Source organism: Lampetra fluviatilis, chromosome 5 (genome assembly GCF_964198595.1).
Source record: "Lampetra fluviatilis chromosome 5, kcLamFluv1.1, whole genome shotgun sequence".
Taxonomy (NCBI): Eukaryota; Metazoa; Chordata; class Hyperoartia; order Petromyzontiformes; family Petromyzontidae; genus Lampetra; species Lampetra fluviatilis.
In genome coordinates, this window is record NC_136279.1 from 14371680 (window position 1) to 14390176 (window position 18497).

At 43.7% G+C, this 18497-nt stretch overlaps 2 protein-coding genes across 7 annotated transcripts in view; one reads left to right on the forward strand and one right to left on the reverse strand.

Annotated features, from left to right (window-relative positions):
- Positions 1–12775, forward strand: SQSTM1 (sequestosome 1). 2 transcript variants are annotated; one of them, XM_078856867.1, is made up of 10 exons: positions 4–218; positions 3301–3457; positions 3939–4034; positions 4262–4713; positions 5138–5327; positions 7506–7646; positions 8303–8535; positions 9057–9191; positions 10308–10509; positions 11217–12775. In XM_078856867.1, the coding sequence occupies exons 1-10, from the start codon at positions 207–209 to the stop codon at positions 11369–11371; spliced, it is 1773 nt and encodes a 590-aa protein (XP_078712993.1). In that variant the 5' UTR covers positions 4–206; the 3' UTR covers positions 11372–12775. The 2 variants fall into 2 exon arrangements, with proteins under 2 accessions (XP_078712994.1, XP_078712993.1); XM_078856868.1 differs by lacking the exon at positions 9057–9191 and having other exon boundaries at positions 1–218.
- A 2786-nt stretch (positions 12776–15561) lies between these two features.
- The window catches only part of LOC144932626 (serine/threonine-protein kinase Nek1-like), a 32700-nt gene continuing 29764 nt past the window's right edge, over positions 15562–18497 (reverse strand). For all 5 annotated transcript variants that reach the window (XM_078856874.1, XM_078856875.1, XM_078856870.1 and 2 more), the window contains 3 exons: positions 17041–17156; positions 16212–16341; positions 15562–15959 (listed from right to left, as the gene is read on the reverse strand). In XM_078856874.1, the coding sequence (XP_078713000.1) occupies positions 15946–15959; positions 16212–16341; positions 17041–17156 (260 nt within the window). In that variant the 3' untranslated portion in view covers positions 15562–15945. The remainder of the gene's footprint in view (positions 15960–16211; positions 16342–17040; positions 17157–18497) is intronic.

An 18497-nucleotide genomic window follows, 5' to 3' on the forward strand; every position in this document is an offset into this window, starting at 1 on the left:
GCCGAGGCCACGCCCACGAACACAGCGCCATTGTTAGTGGCGCATCGCATATAAACAAGGGGGCCCGTGGCAACCTCACAGCGGGATCTTCTTGCGGGCAACGAGTCCAGTCGCTATCGCTCTCTCGTGGCTGATCTTGCTTGAAGTTGTTACTTGTCGAGTGGAGCAAGGGTACCGATCTCGCTGTTTGCCGACAGACGTCAACGATGGCCTTCGTGGTGAGTAACCGGGATGACGGCACTGCCGTGTCCAGAGCCTTTTGCTGAGACGATTTACACCTAAAATGTTTGTAGCTTTACACCGCTATTCGTTACTGTGCCAATGTTTTGTATACGGCGAGTCGTAAAGGCCGCGTGTTCTAATCGTGTTTGTCATCTTTGACGTGTTGTCCTCTCAAGGTTAAAGTTGGGCTGCTGTGTAGATTTTGCAAAATGTTGCATTTTGATTTCCACGAGTTATTTAAAGACATCTTCTTCAGGTTGTGGTTAAATGCACTTGGGCAAGCTCGGGGTTCATCCGACTGCTGCGCAGTTGGTGAGCAGGGAGGGATTCGTGGCGTTGAGGCGTCGTCTTGTTACTCCATCCACCTGCAGAGATCTTCCGATTGAAACCGGTGGCAATTCTATGTTACTGTGGCGGGAGGAGGAGGGGGCGGCGAGTCTTTATCCATTGTGGACGTCTCCACAAAGTAGTACTAATTTTATCGACCGTGGAGGGATGATGGGCTAAGGCAATTCCCACCAGACGGGATTTAAACTCTAGTACTTAGCATAGAGCCACCCGGCTGGATATTTGTACGTGTTTTTTAAGATTGTATAACAAACGCTGTATAATGTATATATACTGTTACTCATTTAAGGCTGTTTTTTAAAGAGGTTTTTTTTCCCAACTGAGAAGTCATTTATGCAAGGGCTCAGTCCGTATTCAAACGTGGGGGAGGTAATGCTCTTTAAGGTAATCCATTAAATAAAGTCTTAAGTATAATGCCGTGTTGCAAATAAAGCAACCTACCCAATGGCCATGACTAGGCTTCGGCAAGGTGAAGTAATTTACCCTTTTTACCGGGTAAAAAGGGTAAAGGTGTCGACCATGCCAAGGGGTAGGGTAAAGGTAGCGCTGAAATATTACCCTGTAGGGTTAAGGTAGCGTGAAGTATATTGCCCGGTAAACACCTTGTAAATACCTTGTTTACCGGGTAAACAACCTTGTTTGTGTACCGCTCGCTAACAGCTCCGTGGTGCAGTCCGTGGCCTCCATTTAAAAAAACCTTTATCATGTAGTAGTAGTACCCCAGTAATTGCCCTGTAAACGGGTACTTTGTATGGGGTAAGGGTAAAGGTAGGCTCGTTGCTTTTGACCGTTTACCTTGCCTTGCTAAAGGGTACAAGGTAAGGTTAGAGTGATTGTATTGTTGGTGGTAGGCGCTTTGTTTTTACCTTGCCTTGTCAAGCCTAGCCACAACTCATCACGCTTGCAGTGCATGACCTAAATACTTGTCAACCACGGGGTACAAAGTGGGCCCACACTGCCACCACTCCCCACATTTAACCTTTGCTGATACGCGCAGTCTCCAGCAGAGAGAGCCCTTAACCAGTTCCGAATGGAAAATTTCTGCTTTCTGTTTACATTGTTTATTTTTATTTGTTACACCAGCGGTCCACAACCTTTTTGGCACCAGGGACCGGTTCGTGGAAGACAATTTTTTCATGGACCGGGGGTGGTTGGGGGGGGTTCATCATTTGGTATTTCCCCCTTTTCAAAGAAGCTCTCCAGCCACGTTTGTTTTTTACTCATTGTGGCTACTAGGGGTTAGAGCTTGTGGGCTTACCAACACTGTGACTGAGACGAGTGCGCAGTGCGGGAAAGAGGCGCGGACGGAAATGGTGAATAATAAAACGATGGGGGCGGGCCACGCGCGGACTGACCGCTCTCACCTGCTGCTGCTGTGCGGCCCGGTTCCTAACAGGCCACGGACCGGTATGGGTTCGCGGCCTGGGGGTTGGGGACCTCTGTGTTACACGGATCATCCCGTTAAGCCGGTTCGGCTCCTTTGAGGGATATTCGTGGTGCGCGAGCACAGCAACAGCAGCAGCAGCAACAATAACAAAAACTAAAGAGAGAAACATTGCAGAGAGCGAGTAAAGGGTCCTTAAGGAAAATTGCACAACCTAACGAGGTGTTTTAACTTTCGTCAACGAAACACGAGAATGGGAAACAAAAACCCAGTGTGAATATGAGAGCAGCAGGAGGCGCCAGAAAAAAGTTAGGTGCATGTGCAAATAAGCTCTGTATTCGCCTAAATAAGGGAGGTAAAGAGGGGGAGCGAGAGAAACGTTTTTTTTTTTACAAGTTGACCCTAGAATAATCCATTGCATTGCCTTTTAGCTCTGGTCTCCGTATCTAAAATGAAATCCCTTTTTTTAGTCGTAACTAGTTTGAGTCGCAGACTTGCAGTATTATGTTAACCAGCAGCATTTTAAAAATGAGAACTTGAACCAGTTTGGTCCGCTGTGCCAAACGAGCCACAGCTCCCAATACCATATGGGGTTTGTGCGGGTGTTCCGTATGTCACGGGCTGTCGGTGCGGAAACAACACTGTCATCCCAATAGGCAGGCATCCGTTTATTAGAATGAAGTCTGAGAGTCATGATTCATATCCATTAAATTTTTATAACAACAATGCTATCTAATCGTTATGTCGTATGTAGGAATGTAACGATTTAAATACCATGGGGATATGATGGACACGATTTGGGGTAGCAATCAATGGAAGAGTGAATTAATTGTTGTTTCTTGTTCTGTCTCGTATAATTTTTTCTACATTGACTACATTTATATGAAAAGTTATCTCTGACGCATGTGAATGTATGAATCCGTTTTAATTTATGAACCCCAATGCATCTAAATTATGTAATTATTTTGCACAAACCCTGCTGCTGGCAGATTTTCAGTGACTTGCCATGTAATAAGGGAGGGGGGATTTCTGTGTTTTTATGTTAGAACCATTGCGTTTTGAGTAGACTGTGTACCATGTGAGTGTGTGTTACACTGTGTAATCCTGGTATGAGAATGAGTCATTGCCCTAGATTGTGGTAATATTTTCTGATGGTGGTGATGTTAATTGTGTAAATGATGACGGTGTTGGTGATACTCTTGATTGCATTGTTTACATGTATGTTCAATGTGTAGGTGAAGGCATACTTATTTCATAAGAAACTAAGAATTGCAACCAAAGATGGTGTGTTTGCTGATCATGTGTTTGGTAATAATCACGCGCTTATGATGGTGGTTCTGGTACAGGTGAAGGCTTATTTGCTGCGCAAGGATGAGTCTCGTCCGGAGATTCGCCGTGTGGCCATGGACGTGGATGCAAGCAGCAGCTTCATCTACCTCAAGGGGAAAATTGCCCAGGCCTTCCCATCCTTGGCCGATGCAGGGTTCACCATGCATTACAAGGGTGTGGCACGCACCCATGTGTACCACGTAGATAATGTGTACCATTTGTGTGCATTGTTGGCCACGTATCTTTTGTTTGTGGATTTTGTGTTGCTTTATCAGTGGTGTTATACACTGTATCATTGTATACGGATCCTTATGTTGTGTCTCATGTGTGGTTTGTGTACCAGTTGTGGGGAGCAGTAGTGTCGCGGTTAGTATGCAATTCCTACTCACGGCCGACGCCAGTGAAAATTATTTGAACCGGTCATAGGCCTCTCCTAGCTCCACTTGGTCTCGAATGTGTACCTGGTGCAGTGTGTAAGCATTGCTCGTGGAGAGACAAAGGTGGTCGGGCATGGTGCTTACCACCCACCCCCTCGTGTACCGTTCCGGTCTTCAAAGGTGCTTGCTAACGGCACTTGCCCCTACAGTTTGTTAAAGGCAATGAGAGATCTTTCTTTTTTAACAATTGTGCATACTATGTGGTTTGCTGCGTGCAGATTCGGAGGATGACCTCGTCGCATTCTCCAGTGACCAGGAGCTTATGGAAGCTCTGGGCAACCTTTCCGAGGATGTGTTCCGCGTGTACATCAAACGTATGCATTCGCACACGTATCCTGCATACGCAGCCAATATATGGTTTATTCTGAATATTCCAATTTCGTCTCTTATTTAAAAAAAAATCATCACCTATATGTAAAATCATCCACAACGTGATTTTTCTGTCTTGAAACTAAGCTTTTCTGGTTAAATCTTCAACCAGGTGATTAGTTCTTCAGTTGCATTTGATCACCTTTCTTTCTCTGCCCTTTGACCTCTCCAGTTGATCGTGGGCAGCGCAAGAAAGACACTGGAGATCAGGGTGGACTGGGTGGACTGGGCGGACAGGGTGGACTGGGTGGACAGGGTGGACATGGTACACCGGGTGGACAGGGTGGACAGGGTGGACGTGGTGCGCATGGAGGGCACGGAGGTCATGGAGGGCATGGTTGGCATGGGTGGTACGGGGGACACGGCGGACATGGGGGACATGGGGGGGGACATGGAGGGGGACATGGGGGACACGGGTGGCACGGGTGGCATGGTGGCAACGTACACCCCCACGTGGTCTGCGATGGCTGTGACGGCCCTGTGATTGGAGTGCGATACAAGTGCTCTGTGTGCCCCAACTACGACCTGTGCCAGAGCTGTCGTGACAAGGGCACACACGGCGAGCACGAGATGACGACCATCCCCTTCCCTAACTGCCAGCAGCAAGGGCCTCACGCCTGGGCGGTACGTACCATCACACGACAGCTTGTGAGTGCACGGAAGGGTGATCCTATCACAGACGGATGTAGACAATCACAGTCATGTGTGGGTGGGATTGGTTACAGGGCCACATTCATGAACTTGATGGCAGAATTTGGATGCGTGGAAATTCCAACACAATTACATGGGAATGGTAACAGTTCAGTTAATTTATTAGGTATAGCCCTGGTGAGCCATGCGGCTCTTGAATCGGGTGCAACCGCAACAAACAAAAACATGAACAATAAACAACTTTAAAGTGACTACGCGCAACAGAAAAATCCAGGAAAAACAACAGTCTTCCAGAAAAAGAACATTGCTTGTCTACACCATGACACAAACCATTGTCTTTATTGCACAATGGGGACTTTAACATGTTTTTTTCCCCCCCATGTGTGTATGTCTCTAGTGGTTTGGCACCCCTGGGCCACATGGTACCCATGGTAGCCATGGCCCACATGGACGACATGGGTCCAATGGCCCCCAAGGGCATTCCTTTGATTTTGGCCGCCATGCATTTTGGGGGATGGGCTGTCCCATGGGAGGATTTACCACAAGTGCTGGGACCTCTACAAGCTTTGGGACCTCTACGCATACAAGTAAGTACACCTGGTGTGTGTAAGCAATGCACAATGCAGTGGGCAGGATCAGGTGTTGCTGTGGTGACAATATTATCTGCCTTGCCTGGTAAACAGGAGGCATAAGTTTGATCCCGACCCTTAGGCATGTATATTTGGAGTTTGCACGTTCTCCCCATGGTTGTGCGGATTTTTCTCCAGTTCTTCCAGTTTTTCCCTACATTTAAAAAACATGCTTTTAGATTATTTGGCTGCTATACATTTTCACAAGATACCTTTTTTTTTTGCTATCATGTGTGCCCAGGTTGCTTTTGAAAAAAGAGCTAATAGCTCGGTGCACTTTACCTGTTAAAACAAAAATAGTTTGTGTTGAATTGATTTCACGCCGTATGTAGCCAACTGCTAATCGGAGGTGTGGGGGAAGGATAAAGGGAAGTGCAATTTGATGGATCACCCGAGGTGCGTTTGCCACAACATCTGATTTAGTCGTGACTCTTTTGCCACCATTTTTCTTCGAGTGCATCCAATTTTGTGGAATTACCATTATGATGCATGTAGTTTAGTGGCGAGTTGTGGAGTTGTTTAATGTGTTACATGTATTTGTAACATGATAAGATGGTGCGTAAAGAATGTGATTGGCAAGTAATAGATATGCAAGGGGAAAATTTTCGGTGATCTCAAATTTTTGGCACCGTCCGGTACTAAATGCTTTTCGTGGCAATTGGAGTGTGCTTTTCCACGTTTTTAGGGCACAGTCAGCAGTTGGGTATTGCAGCAAAATCAATTCAGAATCTTTTTTTTTAAATCTTGGATGAAGCTCTTTCCACAGAAGTCTAGTAGGGGCAGGTCCAAAAGTGACACTACAATACCAAAAAATGCTAGGAGTGCAAAATTTAGGAAGTTTATGAAATCACAATTTTCTGCAAAAACAGTCCCAGACCACACCAAGCCAATGCACAGTCCCTGAATAAAATGGCACATTGAACTATTGATACACGTGTAAGGATTAAAGTTACAAATCGCATTTGCAAACTTGGTTTGTATCTAGCATTAATCTTCTGCTTCAGGATATTTTTGAAGAAAGATTTATAGGTTTTGCGACCTATTTCCAATTCTTGTTCTCTTGGGCTAGTTAAAAGGCGCAATGGTGGATGGATGTGTTGGGGTTTTTTAGTTTGACATTGGGGTTCATGAATTGGCTAAGTATAGTGCAAATTTGCCAATTAGGATTTTATGGATGAACAGAGCCGAAATATATATTTTTCTTCTTGCATCATGTGATGTGATATTTAATTTTAAGTAGCGTTCACAATGGTGGGTTCAGTCTATTTTTAGTCTTTCATTAGTAACTGATCTGTAAGCAGTGTCGCAGTCATCAAAAGTGGTAGAACGATTAAATCTTGACCTTAAAGCTTTCGTGACTGCAGGAATTATAATATTCTTTGGGTCTTTCGGTCAAGCCACGTAGATATAATTTGTCAAGCCATGTCGTGATAATTATAAAATATCACGACGTTTCGATCGCAACACAAGCAATCGAGACGTCATGATATTTTTATAAAAAAAATTATATCTGTGGCTTTACCGAAAGACCCAAGAATATGGTAAAACGATTGCTTCAACAATTGGCAGGCACAATTCAATAGAAAAATAATTTTGTTTTCGGTATAAAAAACCTTTTTTTATTGTTGCTTTCAACCCACTGACCATTGGTGATGTACGGTTAAATAATTCCCACAACAGGTGTGAGGGGGCCATCATCTAGCAGTGGATTGTACATGATCTAAACACATCACTCGCATATTCCACTTTAACACGCGTACCACTCGCGCGCATACACAGCATTTGCACATATACACACTATTCACACCATTCGCGCACACACACCTTTCATTACTTACACCTGCATCAATAGTTCTCAACCCATGGGTGGTGGGGGGAGGGCAGGCTGGTGAATGTTCCAGAACTCCAGTCGTCTTTACCAAGCAGTCAATGCACTGGCGCCCTCTAGAGGTGGCACATTAACGTTAGGGCGAGACTAGATGGAAAAGAGAGGCTTCAACTTTCTGGGCATGGTGGCGCAGCCAAAGAGCAAGGCATGACTATACTAAATTGAGAACACTGGTTTTCCAGCAGGTATGTGGGCATATAGCAGGTGGTTGTATGATTTAGCGAGTAAAAGGGTCCCTTATCCCCCAGGCTCAAATGTTCCTGGAGCAGCCACCCAGGCTGAAGAACCAGCAGCTGAAGCACCCCGAGGAGAGCAGCCAAACCCAAACCCTGCAGCGGACTTCCTGCAGAACATCGGAGAGAACGTGGCGGCCATGCTGGGCCCTCTTGGTAAGCGGCTTGAGAGGGGGGAGGCGGGTGGATGGCGAGGGTTGTGTGTGTAACGAGTGTGGTTGTAAGTGGCCACCGTGGTGGCAATCTGTTATCTGCCTTGCCTGATATACAGGAGGTCGTGGGTTTGATCCTGACCCCGATGCCTGTATATTTGGATGTTTGCATGTTCTCCACATGGTCGTGTGGATTTTTCTGTGGGTTCTCTGGTTTTTTGTCTCCATATTTTAGAAACATGCTCTTAAATTATTTGGCTACTATAAAGTGCCACGTGATAGCAACTTCGTTGACCTATCACCTTGTGGCCAGGTTGCCTCTGAAGACGAGTTATATAGCTCCGTGGGCTTTCCCTGGTCAAATGAGAATAGTTTAGTAATTTTAGAGGTAAGTGTGGCGATTTGCTTGTCTGTGTTGGTGAGTGCCTCCCTGAGTACATGTTTCGTGCTGAATTAATGCTCGTGGAACATTTAACGATACTATTTGTTTAGTAGTTTTGTTGTATTTTAATATTGTGCTGTATAGGTGTAGACTTGATGTAGCGCATGATGGGTTGTTTCGTTTTGGTTAGGTATTGATGCGATTTGGACTTTGTTATGCTGGTGTAATATTAAGTTGTGATGTTTAGCTATTTGAGTGGAGTTTGTGGCTCTGTTTAGGTATTGACGTGAGCGTCGACGTAGAACATGGTGGGCAACGACGTCGCTGTGGAGCTCGTGCCGGCTGTGGTACTTGGGAGGCTCGTGGTCCATGCTCGGGAAAAGAGAAGGCCAAGGGAGAGAATAAGGAGGATCCCAAGGGGCAGGGAAAGGGAGAAGAGACCAAGGGGCAGAGTCCATCCAAGGATGATGAACTTGGGATGGAAACCGAAGAAGTCTCTGACAATGACAAAGTAAGTAGGGTGCCAGGATGTAGTTTAATATTGCATATTGTGCTTGTGTACAGTTTGCTGCGTGTGGTGATCTGTAGAAGGCAGTTCATGCAATTTGATCCAGTTCATGCAATTTGATCCATTTACAACATTTTGAGTACTGCTCTCTCATGTTTTGGTTTCTGTATTCTGTTCTGTGTAAGGATAAATATATGTACAAGTGTATCCGTATTTGAAGTCGTGTGTACATATTTGAGTAAAGAGTTGCTTGACCTAAAACTTTTTTCTTATCGACATGTACCTGAGGGGCTTATTGATCATTTGATACCATGCCAGGTCATAGGTTAACACCACAGGGTTGTGTTTCTCAATGGCTTCATAAAATACATGTCAATGCTTTTAGGAATCCTATTAGTTTGAATTATGGCCTCTCCCCTACATTCTCAGTTCTCAATTTAGTTTCCTCGATGGTTCATTCGTTTGTTAGTGTGGTGTGGCATGAGACTTGGTTTTGGTACAATTTTAAATCGCTCCCCGATCAGGCCACGGCTCCGGCTCGGGACTGGGAGACTGGGGAGGGGCCAATGGGCGGCGGCGCCACCGCCATGGATACGGTGCCCAGCAACAGCGGAGGCGCTGCCATGGCTACAGTTAACAACACCAGAGACAGTGTGCAGGTAGGTGGAGAGGAAGATAAATTGTAACAGGATATGAAGTGGTTAGTTACACTTACATTTTAAATTGTGTCCTGTAACTGCTTTGGAACATTACATAAAAATAGAACTAGACTGGTTTTCAGGCTGCATTGAATATGGCCATAGCAAAATGTGGCAATTTATATCCATTAAATTATACAGTTTTAACAGTTTTCACAAAACTTATTTTATTTCAGTGATAAGCCATTGTATTTAATTCCTATTGTTGGGATACATTTCTATTCACACTACTGGATTCATCGTGTGAAATTGATGTATTTGAATCCCTTTGACTTTTTCTAAAGCCTTGACTTTATTTTGATTAATTTCTTAACCTGATAAGCTTTTGAGTAATTGATCAATTACATATACGGTAAGGCCTCGACATTCACAAGGGTTAGGTTTTTGAAAATATGCGCAACAAAAATTGGCGAATGTAGTTGCTGTGTTTTTTCCATATGCGGAAAAGAGGGGCTATGTTCTCATGTCTGACTGAACATACAGGGAAAATTTTAAATGTTTAATAACATTTAATGCTGTACAGTAATTAAATTGTAAAATCCTTCAAATAGATAACACATACGACAAAATTGAATAAATAAAGTAAAACACATCGATGAATTTATTCTGTAAATGTGTAAGTTTTATTTACCTCTACACAACGATCATGGTCACTTGATCCTGAATGATACACCATCTAGACGGCCATATGACACGTCCTGAACAAACGGACGGCTAGATGCATATAGCAATGTGCGCAGTGCATGACCGCATAGAAGTAATGTGTTGCATAATGTTTTTCGTGCACACACGGGGGCCAGAAGCCACCACTGCGCAAGTACTACCCCTCCACTATGATGCCATGTTGCCAAATTGCAAACAGTTGAGGGAGGGAAAAAGGTGCAAAATCTTAACTGGTATTCAAATATAAAATTGCTAATCCCAAATGAACAGTATTTACTATACTTGGTTTAACTCGAGTTGAAATGACAGCAGTTTCATGACCTACTTAAATAGGATTGGTGACCAATAAATGGATTGCTTCTCGATTTTCTGCTTAATGGCTTATGGTGGTTTGTTCTTTTTCCCCCTTTGCAGGGCTCGCAGGCGGGGGAGGCAGGAGGCGATGATGAGTGGACTTATGTGACACCTGGGGATGATTCAGTGGGGGGCCCACGGGGAAGCACCGGAGGACCGCAGCGAGGGGCAGCAGGGGCAGGAGGGTCGGAGAGCGCCGAGCCCCTCAAGGAAGACGGAGGAGGCCTGAGGGAGGCCGCCGCTTACCCCAACCTTCCCAATGGTACAGGGACACGTGTGTGTGCGCACTGAAAATTTGCTTACACGCAGATGCATGCACTCGGTGACACTTGCACGTCGAAGCACACTTGGCACACGCTCAACCACAGACTGATCCAAGGAAACTCGTGTAGCATTTCACCTATAGATATTCACATAACTGCTTGCACGTGTATACTTATCAGGAACGCGTGATCTCATGCACACTCACTCATAGACATGCTGTGACTCGTGCAAGCTAACATTGCACACAGTGATACATGCATTCAAACATACTGTGTGTGTGTGTAGGGGCCGACCAAAGTATGACGGCAAGCGGGGTTGTTTGACACCGTGGCTCAGAGTGTGGGGAGCCATAAGAATATGGTCATCCAAAGTTAAGCAGGCACACGCCGGAGGCAGGTGGTGCGAGCCCTGCTGTTAACAACCAGGGATGAGCGCCGGCCTGGTAGAGGGGGTTTTCTGTGGGAAGAGGGGGACCCCCTATCTGATAGCAGGATATTGGGAGAAGGATAAACCCAGGCGGGGTTAGGGAATGGCATGAAAGAAAAGTGACAAAGGTGGGCAAGTGATCAACTGGGTGGATGGCTATTAAAAATTGTGAACATAAATCACAAACATTTAATAAATGAAAGTACAGCATGCATACATACATACACATGGGGCTATACACGCCAACTGTCCATCCGCCCCACTCCCTTCCCTGTGTAGATGCCGAGCCACGTCTGGTCGAAGCTCTGTCGCAGATGCTTTCCATGGGCTTCTCTGATGAGGGCGGATGGCTCGTCCGTCTGCTTCAGACCAAGGATTGCGACATTACACGCACACTCGATGCCCTGCAGCCGGGCCAGTCCAAGCCCGAGTGACCGTAACTAGTGGGAACTAAGGTCTGGTGCCGTTCCCTTGTGACTCATTCCCATGACCAGTTTTAGGCAACCAATTTTAAGTTGGGCCACCTTTGACTGTTTACCTGAACAGTGCCGGAGTGGGTTATTACAATAGTTGATAACTGGGAACCCTGTGCTGTAGGCATACTGTTATTTGTATTTACCGGTGAGAAGCATGAGTTTACCACATTTGTTTTTAAAACACAACAACAAATGGCAATAGCAATTACTTATTTTTTTTAATGGTAAACTCAACCTTAATATGAGTTTTAAAAACTGATAGTTTTAGTTCCCAGTGTAAGGTTTAAACCCAATTGAAGGAGTTATTTGCAAAATGACAACCCGCCATACATTACCCCCACCCAACCTCACAAATTCCTTCCCACCAATGATTCACCCTCGCCACGGTCGGGGAATTGGTGATGACCGGCTGCACAGTTCATGGAAGTCTAAACCGGTGTGAATTTAGTCTTTAAAACTGGTCATAGAAATGTATATATGCTGATCGAAAACCCATCTGCATTATCTTCCTTTCGCTTGCATTGTCTGTTCTGCTGTCTTGCATATGAAGGACAGCTCATTCCTGTTTCCTCCTCCCTTGAACACTGCTCTTCTACCAACGTTTAGAATGCTGCTTCTCCATACTCTTCCTTGCTGTCTCACTTTGTAGTTCACATTCTCCAAACCCCAATTTGTATTTTCATGGTCTCATCCTCGTTCCATTTTGAGCACGTTTCCTGGCAGTAATCATAGTCCTGGCTGGATGACGCTTTGTCAATGCTGACCTTTATTCTCTACAGGTCTCATATTCAGCTTAAAACAACACCGTCTATAGTTTTAAGATACACGGTGTTGGGTGTTAAAATAGTTCCTGATTTAATGTGGTGAATCATTGATATATGTAATGTGCTGCATGTTTTGTGTGTATCGCAGCTAAATAACATGCATACATTTTTGAAGGTGATTTGTGATGTTGAAAGTAATGCTGGTTAAAGTGGTGATTGTTAAAGGTTCTGATTAAAACTATCGTTATACACATAAGCTGATGGTGTTGATGGAAGCTCTGTAAACCCATCGAGTATCCAGAGTGATTATAAAAATGTGCTTTCTGTTAACTGTATAACTCTACCACGTAAGAAAAAATAAAATTTAAAAGTAATATGTTTAGTAGCATCATTGCGTTTTTATTTGGAGCTGTCAGTTTAAAATGCAGTAATTAGGTTTCAATACAGATTGCAACGGTCTTTTAAAAAAGGGTGGCTGACCTGACATCCTGCATGGAGAAGGCAGGAACCCCCTTCCCACACAAACCTTGTCCAGCATGCAGCGATTCGCATCTCCCATGATTTGGAAAAAATGCTATTAAATACTTATTATTTTGAATCTCATGTGTACGGCCCTCCTATTTTGGCTTTGTCACTTTCATCCCATTTATATATAATGGGATAATTTTCATGAAGAAAACGTTGCAAATCAAAAATGTACGCATTCCAATATGCATCATGAGCGAAAAACTGAAGCCAATCTTTGCATCTGAACAAGATGGAGGCTGATGGTGCTTCTGCTGTTCTCAGGAAGAGCTACTTGTTCTTGACACACAGCACAAACTAAACAACCAACAACTGCTCAATGAGTACTGTACCGCCATGCAGCCATGGAGGAAATGGTGGATTTAGGAGTGGTCTCGCTAACCACCTGGAACGTCTCCCCTAACTTAATCTATTAGGGAATTGGAGTTGTGACGAGCTAATGCAATTTAACTCGTTTGTTACCCTGGCCAAGTTCAATAAGAAAACAAGTAAACCCGTAAAAACAAAGTTTTTCACTATAAATCCTTTATATGCGTGGCGGCTAGAGTCCTCTCGTCCTCTGGCTTGAGATGGCTGCCACCTATGCGTCAGATGATTGTCTGCCACCATTAAGCAATTGGTAATTAAATATTTAATTTGTTTTCCCTAAACAGTGTAACATTTTTGATTTTTTTTTTCACGAAAATTAATTGTCACACAACGAGTCTGTGTGGAAAATGTCAGCTCGATTGGATCACGGGAAGTGGGTTAAACAACGAGCGAAAGATTTGCACGGTCCTAAGCAAGCAAGCGAACTTAATAAAAATTATTTAAAAATATATTCGCCTGTGGAGGACGCGGGGATCGATCCCGCGACCTTTGGCATGGGAAGCGAGGGCGCTACCAACTGCACTACTCCGCCACGGCCTGTGGAGGGGTTACGCTCTGGGCTCTTACACTGACGTTCAGCCAAAGCCATGAATGCGTTCTATTTGAATATGTAAAATAAAAAATTTTTGCCTAAAAAGTGTAAAATTTTGGGAATTTTTTTTCACGAACAATAATTGTCTGGCACAACGAGTCTGTGTGGAAAATGTCAGCTCGATTGGATCACGGGAAGTGGGTTAAAAAACGACCGAAAGATTTGCACGGTCCCAAGCAAGCAAGCAAGCACGCGAACTTAATATAAAGGATTTAAAAACTCTGCCTCGCATAGCTTATGGCTGGCAAATATCAGGTGTTCTCATTTAACAACGTTATTCATAGGCATAGTTAAACCATTAATCTGCCCGTTGCATTGATCTCTGATCTTTCATGGATTGCTGTGTGGCATTACTAATCTTGCTGAGCAGACCCAAGTTTGGATTTATTTTCCATGTCAAAGCCTTTGGTGAACTGAACAATTGTTCATATCCATGCACAAATTACGTCAAAGTTGATGCTGTTTTCATATCTGCGATAAAGACCCAAATTATTACCTCGCTGCAAAACATTACCAAGCTGCAGGGTGTACACATTTTACAGGTAGGAACAACAGGTTCCACACTGCCCACCAGGGATTATCTGTCGTGCATATTACAACCTCCAACACGACCGGTATCCAACACGGATCGCACGAATGCGCTGTCCAACCAAGTTCCTACCTGCCCACTCTGAAGGAACGTGCTTTTCCCACGTGTCGTGACCGGTACTGCGACATGCGATCGTGTCCATCCAGTGCTCGCTGAGCTTCATTAGCCTCCGATTGCCGAACGAATATGTTATAAGGTCTCACTCATTCCACACAAACCAAACAAAAACGGTAACTGAATTGTCCTTTTAGATGCGCTTTTTGGGCCGTATGGAACACACTTCTGATATTAGGAGCCACTGGAGCTATGCACTTTTAAATCTAAATAGAAAATGCATTATTTTGTAACTACTTTTTGTGTTTCGTGTCCTTCCCCCGCACCTCCGATCAGCTGTTTGCTACGTACGGTGTGAAAGAAGTTCAATATACAATGTAATGCAGTCGGATACAGCAACTGACCAATTCACTTTGTTTCTTGCTCACTAGTAATCTGATGCCTTCTAATTACTCATTGCTACCATTTACTGTTCGAATAATCTTCCATCATGAATTCTCCACCCATGTTGAGGACTCTTGTTTACCAGACTTGTTTCCTCACGACACAACCAACCAACATGCTGAAGGTCAAAACGATTTGCTGTTTTTTTGTTGGCTGTCTGGTGCTTTAGTCCTCACACTTTTTTAATCTACAATTTTTGAGAAATGTCTACATGTCTAATTCAACAAATTGGTTTGTTGATAAATGCTTTAGGAAATGCTAATTAAATTTGCCATTATCTCAAAATTTAACCCACGTTAACAGCAAAGTGAAAGGCCAAGTTTGGGCAATAACGAGGATGAAATAATACATTTCCAATGAAATCGAATGTCATCTTTGTTACAATTAGCTGTATTTAAGCAAACACTAACAAGCAGTCGGTGTACACATGGTGTTCATGTTGTGACAGCCAGTTGTATTTTGAGATCTCAAAAATACAAATACCAAGTTTGTTATTCGGCTTAATTGTCAAGCATTCAGGTTTAAGATTAGCTTCAACCGGCCAATAATCCTTCTAAGCGATGTGTCCTGATCTTTTTCTGTCTGGGTGCAATTTCTAGCATACATTTCGACACGCTTGTTGGCAAATTGCTTGTTTAATTTTCTTTGTAAATGTCAAGTATATACTTGGCATGAATTTATAAGTGTTGCTTTTCATGATCAATTTCCAAAAGCCATCCATTCTATACAAGAATAAGTCTTGGATTTATTTTGCAATTTGTACACTTACATTTTTATATTGATTTTAACTGCATAACAGAACAAAGGTATACAACTCATTCCATCCACATTGCTTTATTTACCATTGTGAAAAATTAGTATTTATACAGTAGAAAAAAGTGAAAGCCAACACATGACAAGATGAAGGAATCATAAAATTGATCAACAAACATGAAAAGAGTCCAGAATAGTAATGCAACTTCAGATTCGCAATTTTGAGTGACATATCAGTCTTGTGAAGTATTCTACATTGATGTTTATTGAGCTCCAGAAAACAAGTATATTTATGCTTACTTCTTGTTTTAGAAACTTTCAACTTATGTCAAACAACCCAGACAGCCAAGTGTTGTTTGGATTGGGTATTCAATATGCCCCATGACCTGCTTGCTCCTCCCCATTTGTTTTCCGTTTGGGTTCCGGTTTTGATGTCGTACAGTCACTCGTCGTTATCTGGAAACCGATACAGATCCGGGGGGGGGGCAGAGGGGAAGAGAGAAATTATTGATTGTGACAGCACGACATCATTGTACTGTAAACTCTTGCAGAAGCAATGCATAGCAGCGTGTTGGAGAATGACCCGGAAAATGTAACTATTCCCGAATTGTGAGGCGGAGAGTGCATTGTGAGGAAAGGTGATGTGAAGCAAGGCGTTGTGGGGCAGGGCTTGGGAAGCAGGGCGTTGCGAGGCAAGGGGTTGCACACCCTGGTAGGCTCCATCAGCCATGACGAGGTGCAAGATCTTCTGGTAGAAATGAGCAAAGCCCGGCTCCAACATTTCACGTGCACGTACACTCACGTCCTCAACAGACTCATCCTCGTCTTCGTGAGATGCCTGAGAAATCATGCACACGTATAAAATACTATTATGTATTGAAAGGTGTTAAGTCATTCCGGTAATATATACACACAAACGAATTACACCAACAATCTGTAAATATACCCCCTTTTAAATTTCATTATTTTTGGAGAGAATGGCACATGACCTGGATAGGGGGTGAAGATGTGAGTGATGGGTTTGTGATAACCTGCAAGACTAGTATGTGGAAAGTCTACTGATAATAAAACACTAAGATCCAACGTTTTTCCTCCTAAATGGTGGGAACAAGTGCTGTTAGGTGGAGTACTAGCAATGTTACCCACTAGCATTTGCATGCTTGAATAATTTCTTCTGGTTTACACAAGTTAACATGAGCTTGGAAAGCTGGTAAGTCAACAGATGGAAATATATATACACAGAAAAACCTTGGATTGCGAGTAACTTGGTCTGCGACTGTTTTGCAAGACGAGCAAAATTTTAAAATAAATATTAATTTGATAAACGAGCGAGGTCTTGCAATACGAGTAGTACGTGCATACGCTTTATCTGCCGAGCATCACGTGATCACCACTGATATACGAGTGCTTTGGATTACAAACACGTTTCCGGAACGAATTATGCTCGCAATCCAAGGTTTTACTGTACCTGTATTTGAGTGAAGATAGTGGCAATGTTTGAATTTGCATATTTCTACACTTGCGCGTGAGACATTACCTGTATGGTGCGATAAGCTTCCAGAAACCGCTCCACGCCCATCTCTGTCTCGAGTGTCACGCGCATTGCCTCCAGGCGACTAAACACGCTGTCGCCTCCCTCTGCCTCACTCTCATCTGTAGGCACGCACACACAACAGCTGTTATTCACCACCGACAGTGGTGTCGTCATAGTGTCTGTGCAGAGCAAGGTGCTGTTTTATGCTCCTTCATGAGATCAGGAAGATATTGTGGTTCAATTATCGTATTTTTGTTGACTAAGTGCGACCTTGTAACTTATTCGTTTGGCAACTGGAAACCAATGCAGGTCTTGCAGTACCCATCACGACACGTGTCAAAGAGTTTTGTACACGCTGCAGCTTAGTAATGTTTTTTCCAGGCGTCCCATACAGTCATGAGTTGCAATAATCGAGGATTGTCGATACTATGCTACATGTCCCACCGTGTTGCCGATGTCACAACTCAATACTCGTCCAATATGTCGTCGAGCGCTGTTATGTAAATGTCAGAATCTGACTATTTTGCACGTGGTGATCAAGTTACATATTCATCTTCTTGGTTCTTTCGGTAAAGTCACGTAGAAGGGAAGTAATAAAATAATAAAAATAAAACATAATATTATGTTTTATTTTTATCATTTTATGAATCCCTGCAGTTACGAAAGCTTTAAATCGAAATTTAAGTTACATATTTTGGTTGAGTATGGTGCCAAGGCTTTTTCGAGGAGTAGAAAACTGAATCCTGGAGTCTGCGACCGCCACACCTGATCATCGCACATTTTTCTTGCCTGAGCATGAGTGCCAACCAGTAGAACCTTCGATTTTTCTTGATGAAGCAAGCATTTCATTTTGTGCAAACCACACGTGCACTACTCGTGTGCAATCTTCGAGGTTACCGAGGCTCTCCATATCACTTTGACTTCATTGCAGTGTACAATTGTGTATCATCAGAATTTGATGGAACTTGATGTCATGCGATTAATGACACCGGCAATCGGAGAGAAGTATGTTCAGGTTGATCAAACTCAGATGGCAGACCGGGAGAACGCATTGCTTTTCTTCATCGTCACTGTTTAATTGGTGAAGAACATCGCAGGTACTGTGCACAGATGGGGTTGACGAGTTTATGGGTAGATGGAGTGCAGCAGACTCTTCACGACACGCCAGAGCATGCAGGTCGACAGCTGACTTATTGATGTGCAGAGCATAGAAGGACAATCTGCGAGACTCAATAATGAGTCGGTTGGCAGATCTGCAGGCAGCTCCGTAAGCAAGTTGGACAATGTCGAAGCCAGTTTTCTTTCTAAGATGCTGCAGCCTCCTCCGCGTCTGCTTCACAGCCATCACTTGCGGTGACAGCCAGCGACTACGCACTTTCCCCATTCTCTTTGTGCTTGTGCGGATTTGCACGAGTTTTATAGATCATCTCGAGATGTGGTTGCATTAAGACACTGTACAT

Excerpts from the sequence above, each read along its gene's own strand:
- SQSTM1 (XM_078856867.1), top strand. Across the intron at positions 4,035-4,261 it reads GTTCCGCGTGTACATCAAAC|TTGATCGTGGGCAGCGCAAG; the intron begins GTATGCATTCGC and ends TGACCTCTCCAG. Across the intron at positions 8,536-9,056 it reads AAGTCTCTGACAATGACAAA|GCCACGGCTCCGGCTCGGGA; the intron begins GTAAGTAGGGTG and ends CTCCCCGATCAG.